Source organism: Eublepharis macularius, chromosome 6, assembly GCF_028583425.1.
Source record: "Eublepharis macularius isolate TG4126 chromosome 6, MPM_Emac_v1.0, whole genome shotgun sequence".
Lineage (NCBI taxonomy): Eukaryota > Metazoa > Chordata > Lepidosauria > Squamata > Eublepharidae > Eublepharis > Eublepharis macularius.
Window position 1 is genome coordinate 61,199,611 of NC_072795.1, and position 15,665 is coordinate 61,215,275.

Sequence of the window (15,665 nt, forward strand, 5' to 3'; positions counted from 1 at the left end):
CAGCTGTTGATTTTGCCTATGTGCAAGGTTGCACCTGTAGAAGGCCTGTACAGATGAGCAAAGCTGCTGTGGAGGAACATAGGGAGAGATATGGACCCATAGATATGTTGGACAAAGGCCATGAAGAGCTTTGTATGTGATAGCCAATACTTTGAATTGAGCCTCGTAGCTGCTAGGCAGCCAGTGGAGTGACTGCAGAACAGGAGTAATATTCATACTTCTTCTAGCTCCCAATAATAAACAAGCTGCAGCATTCTGAACCAACTGGAGTTTCAGAGTTAACTAAGAGGGGAGACCTGTGTACAGTGCATTAGAGTAGTCAAGTCTCAAGCATGGATCTAAGTGGCCATATTGGCTGTGTCAAGGTAGAGGGCCATCTTCCAGGCTAAACCGAGGTTGTAGAAAGCCTGTTTTTTTGCAGCTGCCTTAGCTTGCTTTTCTAGCAGTAGTGCTGGATCCAATATAACCCCATGGCCCTTAAGTGAGTCTGCAAGGGTCAGATGAACTCCATCAAAAGTTAGGAGTAAAATATCCTTCAAAATCTCTGCCATCCCAACAAGCATCGCTTCCATCTTGTCTGGGTTCAGTTTCAGTTTGTTCACTTTCAGCCTTTTGACCACAGCTGTTAGGCAGCACCCAGGGTCTCCACTGCATCCCACAATGATTTGGATAGTGAGATTTAGAGCTGAGTGTCATCTGCATATTGATAGCACCCAATTCCATAGCTATAAAGGAGTTCCTCTAAAGGCTTTACATAGAAGTTGAATAACATGGGGGACAAAATGTTAATGTTAAGACACTCTACCATGTATTTGGCTGAATAGTGTGAACTCTTATTTTTTTTTTAGGGCTGTGTGCAGAGATTCACATTCCTGCATCTCTAGATGCTGTGTTGTTTTGTGATCCACAGGGCAGTCAAGGCATTCGGACAAAGTTGCACCCTTACCACTTTGCGTTCAGAAGAATTTGTCTTGACATCAGTCAACAGTGTTGTCATTGCAGAATTAGTGGTCATGTTTCTGGAAGGACTAAAGAAGAGATCACAATATGCTGTAGCAATGCAGGAGAGCAAGCAGCAAGGTAAATGCAGGATGGTTGCTCTGGAAACAGGATCATCAGTAAGTCAGGAGGCAAAACAGAAGCGGAGGTCTGGTATGACACTTTATTTCAGTAGAAGAAAGAACTAAGCAGATACGTATCATGCTTCCAGAAGGAAAGGGTTCCAAAGGTATTCTGCACCGGTGTGTCTGACTGTGCCAATTTTTATGTTGATAGCTGCCGGTCCAAATGGCATAAGTAACAAAGCAATGTGATGCAAAACAATCTGTGTTTGCAGATATCTTCTCTTTGAAGTTCTTCCTCTTTTAAATCCTGATTGGTCACTACTGGGTCTGGGGATACATTAGTGACCAGTGGATGGCTGGTATGGGATCCTCTCGGCTGATTGATTAGTTCAAATTCTTCTATGTCGTTAGCAGAAAGGGTCAATGGAAGGCTGGTTATGGCCCCTTCTTCAAGTGCTATCAGTTGACGATATCTCCCTCCCTCAGATTTTCTCTCTGATGTATAAGGTCTGATTAGCATGCTTTATTTGTCTTTTTGTTCCTCAGAGGACTTAACAATCCTGTCCTTTAAGAAGGGGGATTTGCTGATTCTAAACCGGGAGAGAAGACTAGAAGAAAGTCAAGGCTGGATCCATGCTCAGAATGAACGAACCAACAAATCTGGGTTTGTTTCAGAAGAGTGTATCTATGTCCTCCCTTCTGTTACAAAACCTTCGAGTCAAATACTGGTAAGGAGCAATTAATGGAGCCTCTGAAAAAATGGCTCCGATTCCTCACTCCTTTAATGTTAAAGAGATGTTGAAACCCAGGAAGAAAGTATAAATAATCGGTTCAGGACATGCAACAACAACGATATTCAGTTTATATACTGCCCTTCAGGACAACTTAACGCCCTCTCAGAGCAGTTTACAAAGTATATTATTATTATCCCCACAACAATCACTCTGTGATGTGGGTGGAGCTGAGAGAGTTCTGGAAGAGCTATGACTGACCCAAGGTCACCCAGCTGGCTTCAAGCAGAGGAGTGGGGAATCAAATCCAGTTCTCCAGATTAGAGTTCTGCTGCTCTTAACCACTACATCTAAACTGGCTCTCCTCTTGATTTTGTGTTCATTGTGATTAGTAGTGAAAAACAAAAGTACTCATGCTTGTAGAACTATAGGAGTGATGGAAGAGCCTATACTGAATAAATCCTGGGTGAGAAAAAAAGTTTTGGCCCAGTGTCCAAAAGCCAATAATGTAGTTATCGGATAAGATTTAAAGGGGAGAGAATTCCCCTGATGAGGTACCACCACCAAGAAGGTCCCATCTATTGGGTTTTAGTTAAGGTACGTTAACTAAACAAACTGCATGCAGAAAGCTCTCCAAGTTAGAGAACCAGTAACTATTTATCTAAAGAAATACGTTAGATGGCTTTAGATTGTAAGTAGACCATCTCTCTCAGGAGGAGACACCATGCTGCCTCTCCTGGTGCATGCAGGGAAGAAGAAAGAGAGGAGAGGGAGAGAAGAGAAGGAAGTTCCCCCGACAGGAAGACAACTGATAGCAGCCTATATATCTGACTCTATGGTTGTTGCCTTCCTTATTCTCTGCTGGCAGTCCTAAAGGCCTGAGCAAGAGACATCGCCAGTCCCTTCTTCTAACACCCCCTCTCGATGGATCTTGGCTCAGTGTACCAGGCCCATCTTCATTCGGAGAGCTTCAAAACGTTCTCTCTGGAGAGGTTTAGTTAAAAACATCAGCAATCATTTTGTTGCTAGGACAGTAGACTAATTTAATAGTCCCATCTTTGTACAGATACTTAACTATGTGGTAGTTCAATGTGCTTCGAAGATGTACTGACGTCTTTGGTTTGTGACATATGAATGCATGTTTTATTATCCTCATATATGATAACAGGTGTAGGTATATTTAGGCCTAGATCTTTAGTTATTTTGAGTAGCCACTGAATTTCTCTGCATCCTAATGCTGCTGAAACATATTCAGCTTCTGCAGTAGATCTAGCAGTGATGGTCTGTTTCTTACTTGCCCAGCTTATGGCTCCACCACCATACAAGATTATGTTGCCACTTGTGGACTTCCTGTCAGATTTGTCCCCGGCATGATCTGCATCCATGTAAAGTGTCAATTTAGGCATGTTGTCTGCTGGTAGCCTGAGTTTAAGGCTTGCAGTTTGCTTTAAATATCTTACTAAAGTCATTAGGGCTTTCCCGTCTTTATGGGTATGGTAAACTTTCTGAACAATAGTCCTACTGCTGAACAAATGTCTGGTCGTGTCAGGGTTGAAATGTATAAGATCTTATCCAAGATTTCACAATACCTATTCTCTTTGGGTAACTCTTCAGATGCTTCATTTTGTTTGTTATACTTAGGCTCCATTGGAATGTATTTGGGAGCACTGTCTTCCAGTTTCAGGTCTTTCAATAAATCCCTGATCTTTTGTTCTTGGCTGAGAAGGAAGCTTCCATTAGCTTCACTCTGTATTTGAATGCCTAAATAGCGAGTCACGTTCCCAAGCTGTTTGATTGTGACTTCCTTACTCAGATGATCTACAACTTCTTTGCCGTCATTTGCATTCTCATAGGCCGACATTAGATCATCAACATAAACTAGAATGTAAGTCCATTGTTCATTTTTACATCGTGTGTGTAGGCATGGGTCAGACTCACTCTTTGTGTTTAAAATTACTTGCTTTCATGTTACAAGAGGGAGGGGGAACTCCCATTGCTCTGGGGGAAGAGCAGTCGATTTGCTCATGGCCTATACCCCCACAATTGTAACATATTAATTGTTTTGCCTTTGGAGTGGTTGCAAATGAGTTTTGCCCTGTCTCATACTGGGTTGCTGTAGTGAACCTTTGTTTGCTTAAGGATTCTCTCTTTCTGGCAACCTTGGAATGGTTGCCAATTTCATAGTTTGAGAAATGTCTTTCTCCAGTGCTGGAGGTGTCAACTTGCTCTTTTGCTCTTAGGGAGACTTTATGAACAAACTGGTCAGGCAATTCTCGTAAAATTGAGTTTAAAGCTTTACGTCTTGCAACTTCCTTTTCAATTTGTTTCTCAAAAATTTAATTTCCCCTTTATTTCAAGTAGGGAGATTACTGGCAAAAACATGTGGTCTAGAGATTTAAATAAAGCTACAAACTTGGCAGAATCATCTTTTTCTTCCCCTTCTTGGGCATACTGAAAGAACAGATCTTGTAGCTTTCTCACATGACTTTTAAGCATTGTCTGTCTGAATATCTTAATGCTTGCAATTGATCCTGCAAAAGTGACCTGGTTGCCCAATCTGTCACATGCTCTTTAAGTATAAGGTCATACATCTGCTTATCTGTTTCACAGTCCTGAATCAATTCTAGATAATTTGTAGATACAGAACTTACAATCACTGCTTGTGCTACATCGTCTTCCTGGTTCCACTTCACTCTCTCGTCGCCCTCAGCTGATGGAGCTTCTGTGAGATGTTTCTCCAGGTGCTTTTTCTTGAGATTAAACTTCAGCCTTATTTTCCGTTCAGCAAAGTTATCGTCCTCAAGAACAAAGACATGTGTACCTTGATCCTTTATAGCAGCAGCCATTATGCCTTATACTTTTTTTCTCTCTCTCCTCAGTTTTGAGGTTCTACTTGGTTAATCAGAACTCAAATAACATGTTCTGATAATTAACTTGCTGAGACTGGGCCCATAACCATTATTGGGTTTTAGTTAACGTGCCTTAACTAAAACCCAATACCATCACTAGCTGCCTACCTCACCTCTGTGGGCAACAGTGCCAGAAGTAATTCTTAATAGTAGCACCTTAACTGGTGGGCTACACAGTGATAACGTGTTCCATCCCTCCTTGGAAAACAGAGTCTTTGCCACTGTTGATTATGCCATGCTAATCTCCTATCTGATCTACTGTAATACATTACCCTTGAAGATAGCTCAGAATCTTCGGTTGGTCCAGAAGATGGCTGTGGTATAGTAATAATACTGAGAAAGGCAGTGTCACTTCCCTCAGAAGTGAGATTGGGCTCAACAGCTAATTGTCTTTTTTCTGGAGTGACCCTGCATTGATGGAATTTCTCTGTTGCATAAAGTCTTCCCAGTCTGAATTCATAGCATGTTTGGCATGAAGTTTGAGATTTCTTTTTATACAGCCATTTAATCTTTGATATTAGGAGTTTAACTGTGATGGATGGCTTCCCGTTCTGGCCTCCAGGCATCACTGCTAATTCCTGTAAAAGGGAGGAGATGAGTTAGAGGAGGCAAAAGATGACCAGTTCCTCAAATAGGGATTAACCCGGTGTGACAGACTGCACATTTTTAAAAAATCTGGAAGTGCTGTACAGCTGCAGGACTTTTAAGGGTTAATCCCTCACAGAGAGCTTTGAGCGACAGACTCCTCCAAGAGATCTGATTGCGTAGCATGAGCTGGAAAGAGGAGGGTCTTTCAGTCCTAGCTGACAGAGGAATCGAGTGTGAAGAGTTGAGAGATAACAGAAATAGATAACAGAGTTGAGAGATAACAGTCCTAACAGAAAGCAGTTTTAACACTGACAGGAGAACTGGAGAAAAGTTGGCAAGGAGGTTTGGGAAGTAGGTGCAGACTCCCAAACCGGCCAAAGAAAGGGGATAGAGCTTCTAAGGAGAAGAGATTTTCCCTACCCAATCAAACAAGGAGGTAGTTCTGGAGAGTGAAGAGATCCCTGGTCAGGTATAGTTGGAAACCGACTGTGGAGACCTTCAGATTCAGTTAACGACTGAAGGAAAGCACTGGTGTGTATAAAGAAGAGGACTGGGATACTAGAAAGTGGGTACCAGCATTCCTAACTCCAGAAGAGAAAGTGAATACTAAAATACTAAATATTGAAAAGTGTATACTAAAAGAAAGTATACTAGTGTGTTTTGGGAAAAACAAAGCCTCAAAACATAAACCTTAACATAAGAACTGAAGTCTATGCAAGTTCTGTTTTGTGGAATCATTTTCCCCCCATAAAGGAATACAAAGTGACATACATTTTGGAAATGTTGTTTCTTCATGCGTTTTTACAGAAGAGACTTTGTAAGCAAAGTGCAGAGACATTGAGTATTCTGCTCACAGATCTTTTCTGAAAAATTCACATGGATGGCCAATTCTGATTTAATGTTGCCTCCATGACAATAATCATGGAATACTCAAGAGACCATATCTTTTCAGAGTTTGTTGATGATGTCACCTGAACAACGGCGGTTGGCATCATTAAACTCTCGCGCAGAGGAGCCTGAGGAGGAGGAAGTTAAGGTGAAACCATATACTCTTGAAGAATTCTCCTATGAGTACTTCAGGTATACATACAAAACTTTCTGTTCTGTTTCTTTAAGAATTGTTACGCATTCAAAGATGAGCACATCTTTTGTAGTCCAGCTGAGATTGAATCAACTTTGTGCTGCAGCTTCTTCTTTGTCTTCTGTGCAATGGAAATTCCTCTTGGGATGGGGCATGATCCCTCTTGATATCTGCAAAGAAGTAGAATACAAAGTAGTAAATCAGACCAATGTTGAACTCTTCTAGCCACTCATCTCACTGTATTCTTTGTATTGGATTTTTGCTAATGTTATGTCTTTGTGAATTTGCATTTATTTATCCTATGGCATTGCTTATTAAAATGTTCTTAATACTGACTGTGCGAATCTCACAGTATGTAATCTGCCTTGAGTCTCAGTGAGAAAGGTAGACTATAAATGCCATAAATAAAATAAACAAAATATTCACCCAGACTGTAAAGCAGCTAATGGCCTAATCCTAAAAAGTGCTTAGTGTATCCTATTTCAGCAGAACTCAAACCCATAAACCACTATTTTAAGACTGGCTTTGCAGACACTTTTTGCAGGATATACAGAAAGAAACTGTATGCTGGTAGATGTGCTAGCATAAATTGTTAGGCTCACTATGCCAGTTCCTGTTTTCATCTTCTGATGATCTATTCCATGATCTGAAGTTTTATTCCATTCACTAGACCTGGTTACCATGTAGCATGATGGGTTTTGTCTGGACGACTCTAATTTTCCATCTGACTCTTTTTGATTTTCCATCTGATAGTAACTGTTGCTTGCCGAAAGGTGGTCTTAAAATGCCTTAGTCATACGGTTTTTCTTCTTAATTTCTTCTTGAGAACTGAATATATAACTGCTTCATTAAAATGTCTTTGAGAAAGTACTGATTTGGCTTTGGGAGGTAAAACATTCTGCTCTCATTGTCCACTAATTTAGTTTATACTTTGGTATAGGGTACTACAAATTTGGAGGAACAAGGGCCAAAGGCCTTGCTCTAAAGTAGAATGGGAAGTTACCTAGACTCATCTCCCTGTTTGGCTTAACATGTAATATACAAACCTGTTTAAAGACCAATTAGCATATTATCAAAGTAATACGAGTCTGGCTTCCACATGGCCAGACCGTGTCGTAGTTGCTGGCTGACTGGGCAAACTGGGAGGCAGGCCAGTAGTTCAGCAAGCCTAGATTTTATTTGGGCAGATACTCATTGAGAGAGAAGCCGCACTGCCAAAAGCACTCTAGCACCTTGCACATTTCAGTAATATCTATAGGATGGAATCGCTTGAGAAGTAATCATGTCAGTTAACTCATGAGATTCTTTCCTGCAGATGCTGTCAGACCATTGTGGATTCCTTCCATGTGGCAGCTCTGGTAAATGTGTGAATCTGCCCTAACGATTTGGAGGATGGCGGATTACCATAGAATTTAAGGTCACACCCATATTCCAATTAGTTGGCTCTTTCTGTTTTACGCAAATCTGGGTTGGAATGACAAAAGTGTGAGGACTCTGCTGCCAGAGATCAGCTAGCACTTTGAGATAATGCTGCTCTTCTGTGTTTGCCCCCAGGGTTCCTGAGAAGGAGTCCATCAGCAGGGCTGTCTTACACAAGTCCCGTGGGCGGAGTCCCCTATGGGCTCACTCTCGGGAGCCTTTGAAACAGCCCTTACTGAAGAAGGTGTGCGCCAATCCAGACCTCTGGGACTTTGCTTGCCAGACATTCATTGATATCCTTTCAACTGTTATAGTAAAAGTGATTTATTCACATTGAAAGTGAATTTTTTCCCCTCCAGAACTCACTTTCATGTTGCTTTTCCTGATATGTACCTGTCACATTTTTATCTCACCCTTTTTTTCCCTCCTCCATTTTATTTTCATAACAAGATAGGTTATGCTGACAGAAAATTAGGATTTGAGTCTAATGGCACCTTAGAGACCAACAAGATTTTCAGAATGTAAGCTTTCAAAAGTCAGAGCTCCCTTCTTCAGACACCTGAGAGAAAATGACTGGGCCAAGAACACCCAGAGAGCGTCACAGCAGAATGGGGGTTTGAGCCTGGTTCTCTGATGTCCTTGTCGAACCACTACAAAACACTTGCTTTCTATATTTACATTTTATGAGAAATTGGGATGATGCCATATTTTATGATTTGCTGATAGCTGGACAGCAGCCAGAATAGCCCAGAGTGTGTCAGAGCCGAGAAGCTAAGCAAGGTTGACCATGGTTACTGCTTGAATGGAAGGCCATCAAGAAAGATCAGTGTTGCTATGCAGAGGCAGGCAATGGCAAATAAGGTTGCCAGCTCCAGGTTCGGAAATTCCTGGAGATTTGGGGGGTGGAACCTAAGGAGTTTGGGGGTTTTGAAGGGGAGGGACCTTAGTGGAGTAGGATGCCATAGAATCCATCCTCCAAAGTAGCCATTTTCTGCAGGGGAACTGATCTCTGTGGCCTGAAGATCAATTGTAATTCTGGGAGCTCTCCAGCCACTACCTGGAGGTTGGGAACACTGATGGCAACAATCTCTGCTCATCTCTTGCCTTGAAAATCCCTTGAAGGCTAGACTAGTTTTAATTGGGGGTGGGTGGGGGCACACTATTGGGAGTCAGGTGAATGTGCTCAGTCCCTGGTAACCTATCAATCCATTTAGTGATGTTCAATAATACTAACATCTGTACATGAATATGGCAATTGGGAGGGCTTATATAATCTCTTTCTAATCAAGATGATCCTAAGAAGAAAATTAAGGGAGTGGGTAAAAGTTATAGAAAGTAGTGCAAATTGGTAAGCATGGGCTGCCAGGTTCACATTATTTGCCAGACAGCTTTTAGTCTGGCATCAAAAAATGAGAGATATGCAACCTTTAAAATTAGTTCAGAATGGATTTTAATTGGGCATCTTTTCCATAAACTTTTCCTTATCTGTTTGCTCACCTATCATGAAATACATGGGAGATTACCCCTCAAAGCAAGAGCGATCTCCTGTAGAGCTCACTGACCAGATATTTGTAGTGGCTATTCAGGAAGAAATTCTGCGTGATGAGATCTACTGTCAGATCATGAAGCAGCTCACAGAGAATAGCAACAGGTATCAAAGCAAAGCATTCCTGGCCATCTCCTGCAGGACAGCAGTCAGGGCCAAACACAATCAACAATAAACCACACATCCTGATTTTTTTAATAAATGATTCAGATTGCCTAAGGCCTGAAACTTAAGCCATCCCTATTCAACTTCTTTCTAGAACCATAAATAGAAAGCAAGCATTGTAAAATGAACACACATTTAAAACGCACCATTTTTAATCTTTCACTTCTACTTTTATTGTTGGTATTTGCTATTAATTCTAGTTTATAATGTGCCAGATAAGAAATGAAAGGTTTGAGATCACTGACCTATGCTACTACCTTAGTAGCCCTTTTAAACTGCATAATTAATCTGTGACATGCTGGTTTGTATTATCTGGAAAAGTGTAAGCAGTGGTGATACTTCCCCACAACCCCTTTCCTGCCTCTTGGACAGTCAATTTTGGATTTTATTCTCAAATAGTTATAGAAATGGGATCAGCATACATTATCTAAATAATCAGGATTTGGCATTTGCTGAAATCTGTCTGTTTGTCTAGATTTTCAAGTTTGCCATAATTACTAGTTCACCTTTCGCACTAGGAACTCTTAATATCCAGTTACTTCCTTGACAGAGGAAGATCTCACTGACCTGTGAGCACCTCAGAGACAAGCCTTTCAGTTGACTTGACTTCCAGTCTTCTTTGCCCATATTTTTCAGAGTGGGTCACTGAAGACCCACAGCAGAACCTCTTTCGTTCCTGTTGACAGTACACAGATTTCTGAGTCTGAAGAATTGCTGTTGAGATGGGTAAAAAAACACCTTTTGTATGAATGCTGTGTTTATAGTAAAGCTTTGAAATTATCTGTCAAAACTACAGGTACAGTGTGAGCAATGGTTGGCAGTTACTCTGGCTCTGCACAGGCCTTTTCCCTCCTAGTAAATCTCTGCTGAAACATGCTCAGAAGTTCATGGAGACTCATCATAAGGAGAACCTGGCTTTAGATTGCAAGCGTAGAATCCAGAGGGTGATGAGGTACTTTTTAGTAATCCTTTTTGATTTACCCCCTCCCCGCTCTGTTCAGTAAGGTTTCAGTGTCAACAGTACATACTTGCAGGAAAGGTATCTTTGGTATGTCATGTAATTTTCAAAGAATATGTAAACCTGGGGATTCCTTCCTTATGATGAGTAAGTAAAATGAATATGACCCTCAGGTTCATAATCATGTTACATAACCATATTGCTGTGGAATACTATTTGTTCTCACCTTCTCTCTGGCTTCTCTTCTCCTTTCACACTCCTCCCTACCCTGTGTTTGTCTGTACAACAAAGAACCATCTCACTCATTCTGAGGCAGGTTCCTGTTTTTCCACCTCTTGATCTCTCTCTTATTGACAGTCATCCTATTCTCATCATTCAGCCTGTTCCTCAGCTGCTGTCCTCTGCCATTCTGTTTCCTAACTATTTTGTCCCCTCGTGGAAGTCATTTCATAGAATCATAGAGTTGGAAGGGGCTTACAGATCATCTAGTCCAGCCCACTGCCTAAAGCATCCCTGAGAAGTATTCGTCCAACCGTTCCTTGAAGACTGCCAATGGGTGGGGGGGGGGGGAACCCACCACATCTGTAGGCAGCCGATTTCACTGCTGAATTTCTCTTAATGTAAAGAGGTTTTTCCTAACATCCAGCTGGTACTGTCCCTCCTGTAGTTTAAACCCATCATTTTGAGTCCTATCCTCTGTTGCCAACAGGAACAGCTCCCTTCCCTCCTCTAAGCGACAGCTTTTTAAATACTTAAAGAGAGTAATCATGTCTCCCCTCAACCTCTTCTTCTCCAAACAGAACATTCCCAAGTCCCTCCGTCTTTCCTCGTAGGGCTTGGTCTCCAGGATCATCCTGGTTGCTCTGCTCTGCACCTGTTCAAATTTTCTGCATAATAACATGCAATTTATATACCGCCCTTCAGGACAACAACGGCCACTCAGCGATTTACAAAGTATGCTATTATTATCCCCACAGCAAACACCCTGTGAGGCGGGTGGGGCTGAGAGAGCTCTGAGAGAGCTGTGACTGACCCAAGATCACCCAGCTGGCTTCAAGTGGAGGAGTGGGGAATCAAACCCAGTTCTCCAGATTAGAACCCCACACTCTTAACCACTACACCAAACTGGCTCTCCATTTCGAAGTGAGGCCCCGAGAATGGCACACAATACTCCAGGTGGGGCCTTTCCTATGTGGTATATAGTGAGACAATGACATCCTGTGATTTGGATGTTATGCCTTTGTTAATACACCCCAAGATTGCATTTGCCTTTTTGCTGCTGCATCACACTGACTGCTCATCTTTAGCTTCCTGTCAACCTGTATGCCAAGATCTTGTTCACTCACACTGCTATCCAGAAGTGTATCCCTCATCCAGTCTGTATGCTTTGCATTTTTGTTAACCAGGTGGAGAACCTGGCACTTATCCATGTTAAACTGCATCTTATTCAAATTTGCCCACTTTTCCAGGGTGCTCAGATTGCATTGAATTCTATCTCTGTTTTCCAGGGTGTTTGCTACTCCTCCCAGTTGGGGTCATCAGCAAATTTAATGAGTAATCTTTTCATACCCTCATCCGGATCATTTATTAAAATATTGAAAAGCACTTGGGCCCAGGACCGAGCCCTGTGACACACCTCCCTGTAGTCAGACGTGATGCCATTGACAACTACCCATTGGGTGCTGTTATCCAGCCAGTTCCTTATCCATCTAACCATCCTAGAGTCCAGTCCACAGTCCACCAGTTTAACCATCAGAACATCATGAGGAATCTTATCAAAAGCTTTACTGAAATCCAGATAAATTACATCAGCAGCATTCCTATGAGCCTGTCACTCAATCATAGAAGGAGATGAGGTGGTCTGGCAGAACCTGTGGGGGACAAATCCATGCTGACTTTCCTGTATCACCATGTTGTCCATCAGATGCTTGCAGATTGATGCCTTTTATATCTGTTCCAGTATCTTTCCTGGGACAGAGGTCAGGCTGACTGGCCTGTAGTTCCAGGTTTGTCCATTTTCCCTTTCTTGAAGATTGGGATGACATTTGCCCTCCTCTAGTCTTCCGGCATGTCACCTGTCCTCCAAGAGGCCTGGAAGATGATCGACTAAGGGTCTGCAAGTTCTTTTAAAAGTTCTTTAAGCACTCTTGGGTGCACCCCAAATGGCCCAGAGGATTTGTACTCATCCAGTGTGGCAAGGTGCCTCTCCACAACTGCCTAGGTCAACAAGTAGCTGTGAAGACATGCTTTGCCTACTACCATCTCTAGTTGGGCCTGTTCTCTCCTTCAAGGAGAAAATTGAGGCAAAGTAGGCGTTGAGCCTTTTTGCCTTTTCTCTGTCCTCTGTCAGAGTTTCTCCATTTTCACTCAGCAATTAAGGTATTGTCCCCTTCCCCTTCCATTTGCTCCTCACATATCTGAAGAATGTATTTTTGTTGTAGCAAGCCCCTCTGGCCAGTCTCAGCTCATTCTGAGCTTCGGTCTCTCTGGTGGTTGCCCTACAGTGCCTAGCTACCCCTAGATACACTTCTTTGAATGCATTTCCTTCTCTCAATTTCTTGAACATCTCCTTTTTCCTCTTTTGTCCATCACTGAGCTCTCTGTTCATCCACATTGGCTTCTTAGATCATCTACCTCATTTCCGTCCTGCTGGAATGGTGATAGCATGAGCCGACAACAGCTCTTCTTTTTAGGAGAGCCCACCATTTCTGCCAGAGGGAAAGAGGAGGCTGGCTTTCATTTATTCTCCTTTCCTTCAGCAGCCCCTCTGCCACTACTGTGTCCTAGGGTTCACTGGCATGATGGAGTGGTATTTCAGGCTGCATGGAGGTGAGGGTGTCAGAAAATTTGCTTCTGCAAGCAGTATTCCATTTGCATTAATAGAATCCATGCCTGTGAATTTTTCTGAGTTTGAGGAAAGAATATTAATTTATCTGTAGTTTCTGTGTAGAAAATACCACAAGAACAACTTATATTTTCTCTAAAATTACCTGAGAAATGAAGTGACTGGAAAGCTCAACCACTTGGTCTTAAACAAGATCTCTCTTCCTAGAGTGTAACATTCATCCATCCTCTAATCACTATCCACTGGCATTATTGCAGAAACACCCTTTAGGGAACTGAATGTAGCCTTTCTCATGGGATTCATTCATATATCCTCTGCATATACCTCGCGTGTGACCGCACCTGTCTAGGCATAAATGCCTTATTTTTAAAACCGATGTGCTCCAACCCTGTCCATTTTATTCAAGAAACTAGCAGATCCTTTCTTAAACCAGCTTTGTATAATTTGAACCAGAGTCTGCCCATCCCTAGTGGTATTCATTTCATATACTCTTCACACACAAGAATAAGCAGATGGTTTGATACATAGAAAACAAGGCTGCTGGCCATGATTTGATTTTGCAATCGAAGCAACTTCAAATCCTGTATTTGAATAAGTCTGGATTCATTGATGATGGGGCCACAGAGTCACTCTGGTAGAAGGGGATGGCAATCAGCTGACACTCTGGGGGGGGGGGGAGGAATTGCCCTATATTTGATCATTCCTCCTACATTGCCAGCTGTAGGGCAACTGGGGGGAACCACCCTGCAGCTCATCACCGGCCCCCATGGTGTCTGAGTCTCAGGTAGTGTGGGGGATCAGCTTTAGGGTGGTCACGGCCCTGCAGCATATTGCCCTTCTTCCTGCTGACTGAAATTCAGGCAGCATGGGGCCCAGGGGATCAGCAGTAGAGCAGTCGGGGCTTCCCAACCACCCTACAGTTGATCACCATCCCTCCATTGCCTAAGTCTCAGACGCTGCAAGGGATCTGCTGCAGAGCAGTCGTTGGGGCAGCTGCTTGCAGGGTGGCGGGGGCTTCCAGCGCAGCTCCCCCAGCATGGGCGCACAGCTGCTCCAGATGCCCCATGGCTAAGACTGCCTGAAGAAAGACCTAGGAAGAAAAGCTGAAGCCATCCATGGGAGGACACAGCATTTGAAGCTGAAGGCATTTTGGGTCTGTGCTGGCATCATTGAAGAAGCTGGCACAGAGTACCTCAATAGCCTCAGCTCCTTACTCTCTTAGGGCTAGACTAGGCATGATGAGGTCATCCAAATGTGTTTCCTATTAATGTGTATAGCCGGAAGTGAGGATAGTTTTTAATGCAAAATGGCAAACATAGGTGAGGATTACAGAACCCTGCCCCTTATTCTTACCTTACTGCGCTCTCTACTGTTGGAAGCATTTTTCTTCTGTTCAACTACCATTATTAGAGTTGGCCAGGACAAAATGGTGTAAAGCAGCGATGTGTAACAATTAAAACAAGGCTGCTGCTGTTATATCTGGTTGGACTCTTCATATCTGTGATATCTTCATAGATTTATTAGGCAAAGGTGTAGGGTAAGTGACCTGACACTCAGGTTTGAACAGGGTGTGCACATCCTCAGGTGAGCCCATGCCTGCTTCTGAGATGACTGTCTGCACTGACTTTTTTCCAGGAGTGGCTGTCGGAAGTGGGCCCCCCACAGTGTGGAAGTGGAGGCGATCCAGAAGAATATTACAAAGATCTCCCACAAGGTTTACTTTCCAAATGATACCGAGCAGGTGAGAATTGCTCTCTTGCTTCCACAAATGCATTGTGAGGCTGTTCTTCATATCAAGTGAATGCAAGATTTGCCTTGTTAAATCAAGCCAATGATTCATCTAGGCCAGCTGTCTCTCTAGCAGTGGCCAAACGGATGGATCCTGAGTGGATTGCACAGGGAGTATGATGTTGAAAGCCATCTCTTATTGCATCTCCCCAGCATCTGGCAATCTGCTTCCTTTCTCCATGAACTTACATATTTTGCTTCAGTAGCATTTGCTGTTGCTCATTGCCAAGGAGGCAGATGATCAGCTCTTGGTAGTCCCTGCATCAAGCTAGCGAAAATCAGTTGTCCTTCCTTCCAGTCTTCTCACATTGATCTCTACTGTTTGTGTTCCAGGTATTTGAAGTAAGGACACACACAAAAGTGCGGACTCTGTGTCAGACTATTGCCTGCAAGCTGGAACTGAGTTCTTGGGAAGGATTCAGCCTCTTTGTCAAGACTGCAGACAAGGTAATAATGGGCTTAGAGTGCAACAGTATGAGCCGGACTTGGTTTACAGGCTGCCTTGGTCACATCCCTACATTGATAATAAGCCATGTTTCAACTAATCCTTATAAATGGAGACAGCCATTTG

The 15,665-nt window shown here is 42.8% G+C and overlaps 1 protein-coding gene across 1 annotated transcript in view; it reads left to right on the plus strand.

Moving 5' to 3' along the window:
- Positions 1-15,665, plus strand: part of MYO7B (myosin VIIB) — a 101,714-nt gene that overhangs the window by 74,390 nt on the left and 11,659 nt on the right. The window contains exons 35-42 of the mRNA XM_054982519.1: positions 911-1,080; positions 1,611-1,792; positions 6,245-6,372; positions 7,928-8,085; positions 9,290-9,443; positions 10,300-10,455; positions 14,942-15,047; positions 15,428-15,541. Coding sequence (XP_054838494.1) covers positions 911-1,080; positions 1,611-1,792; positions 6,245-6,372; positions 7,928-8,085; positions 9,290-9,443; positions 10,300-10,455; positions 14,942-15,047; positions 15,428-15,541 — 1,168 coding nt within the window. The remainder of the gene's footprint in view (positions 1-910; positions 1,081-1,610; positions 1,793-6,244; positions 6,373-7,927; positions 8,086-9,289; positions 9,444-10,299; positions 10,456-14,941; positions 15,048-15,427; positions 15,542-15,665) is intronic.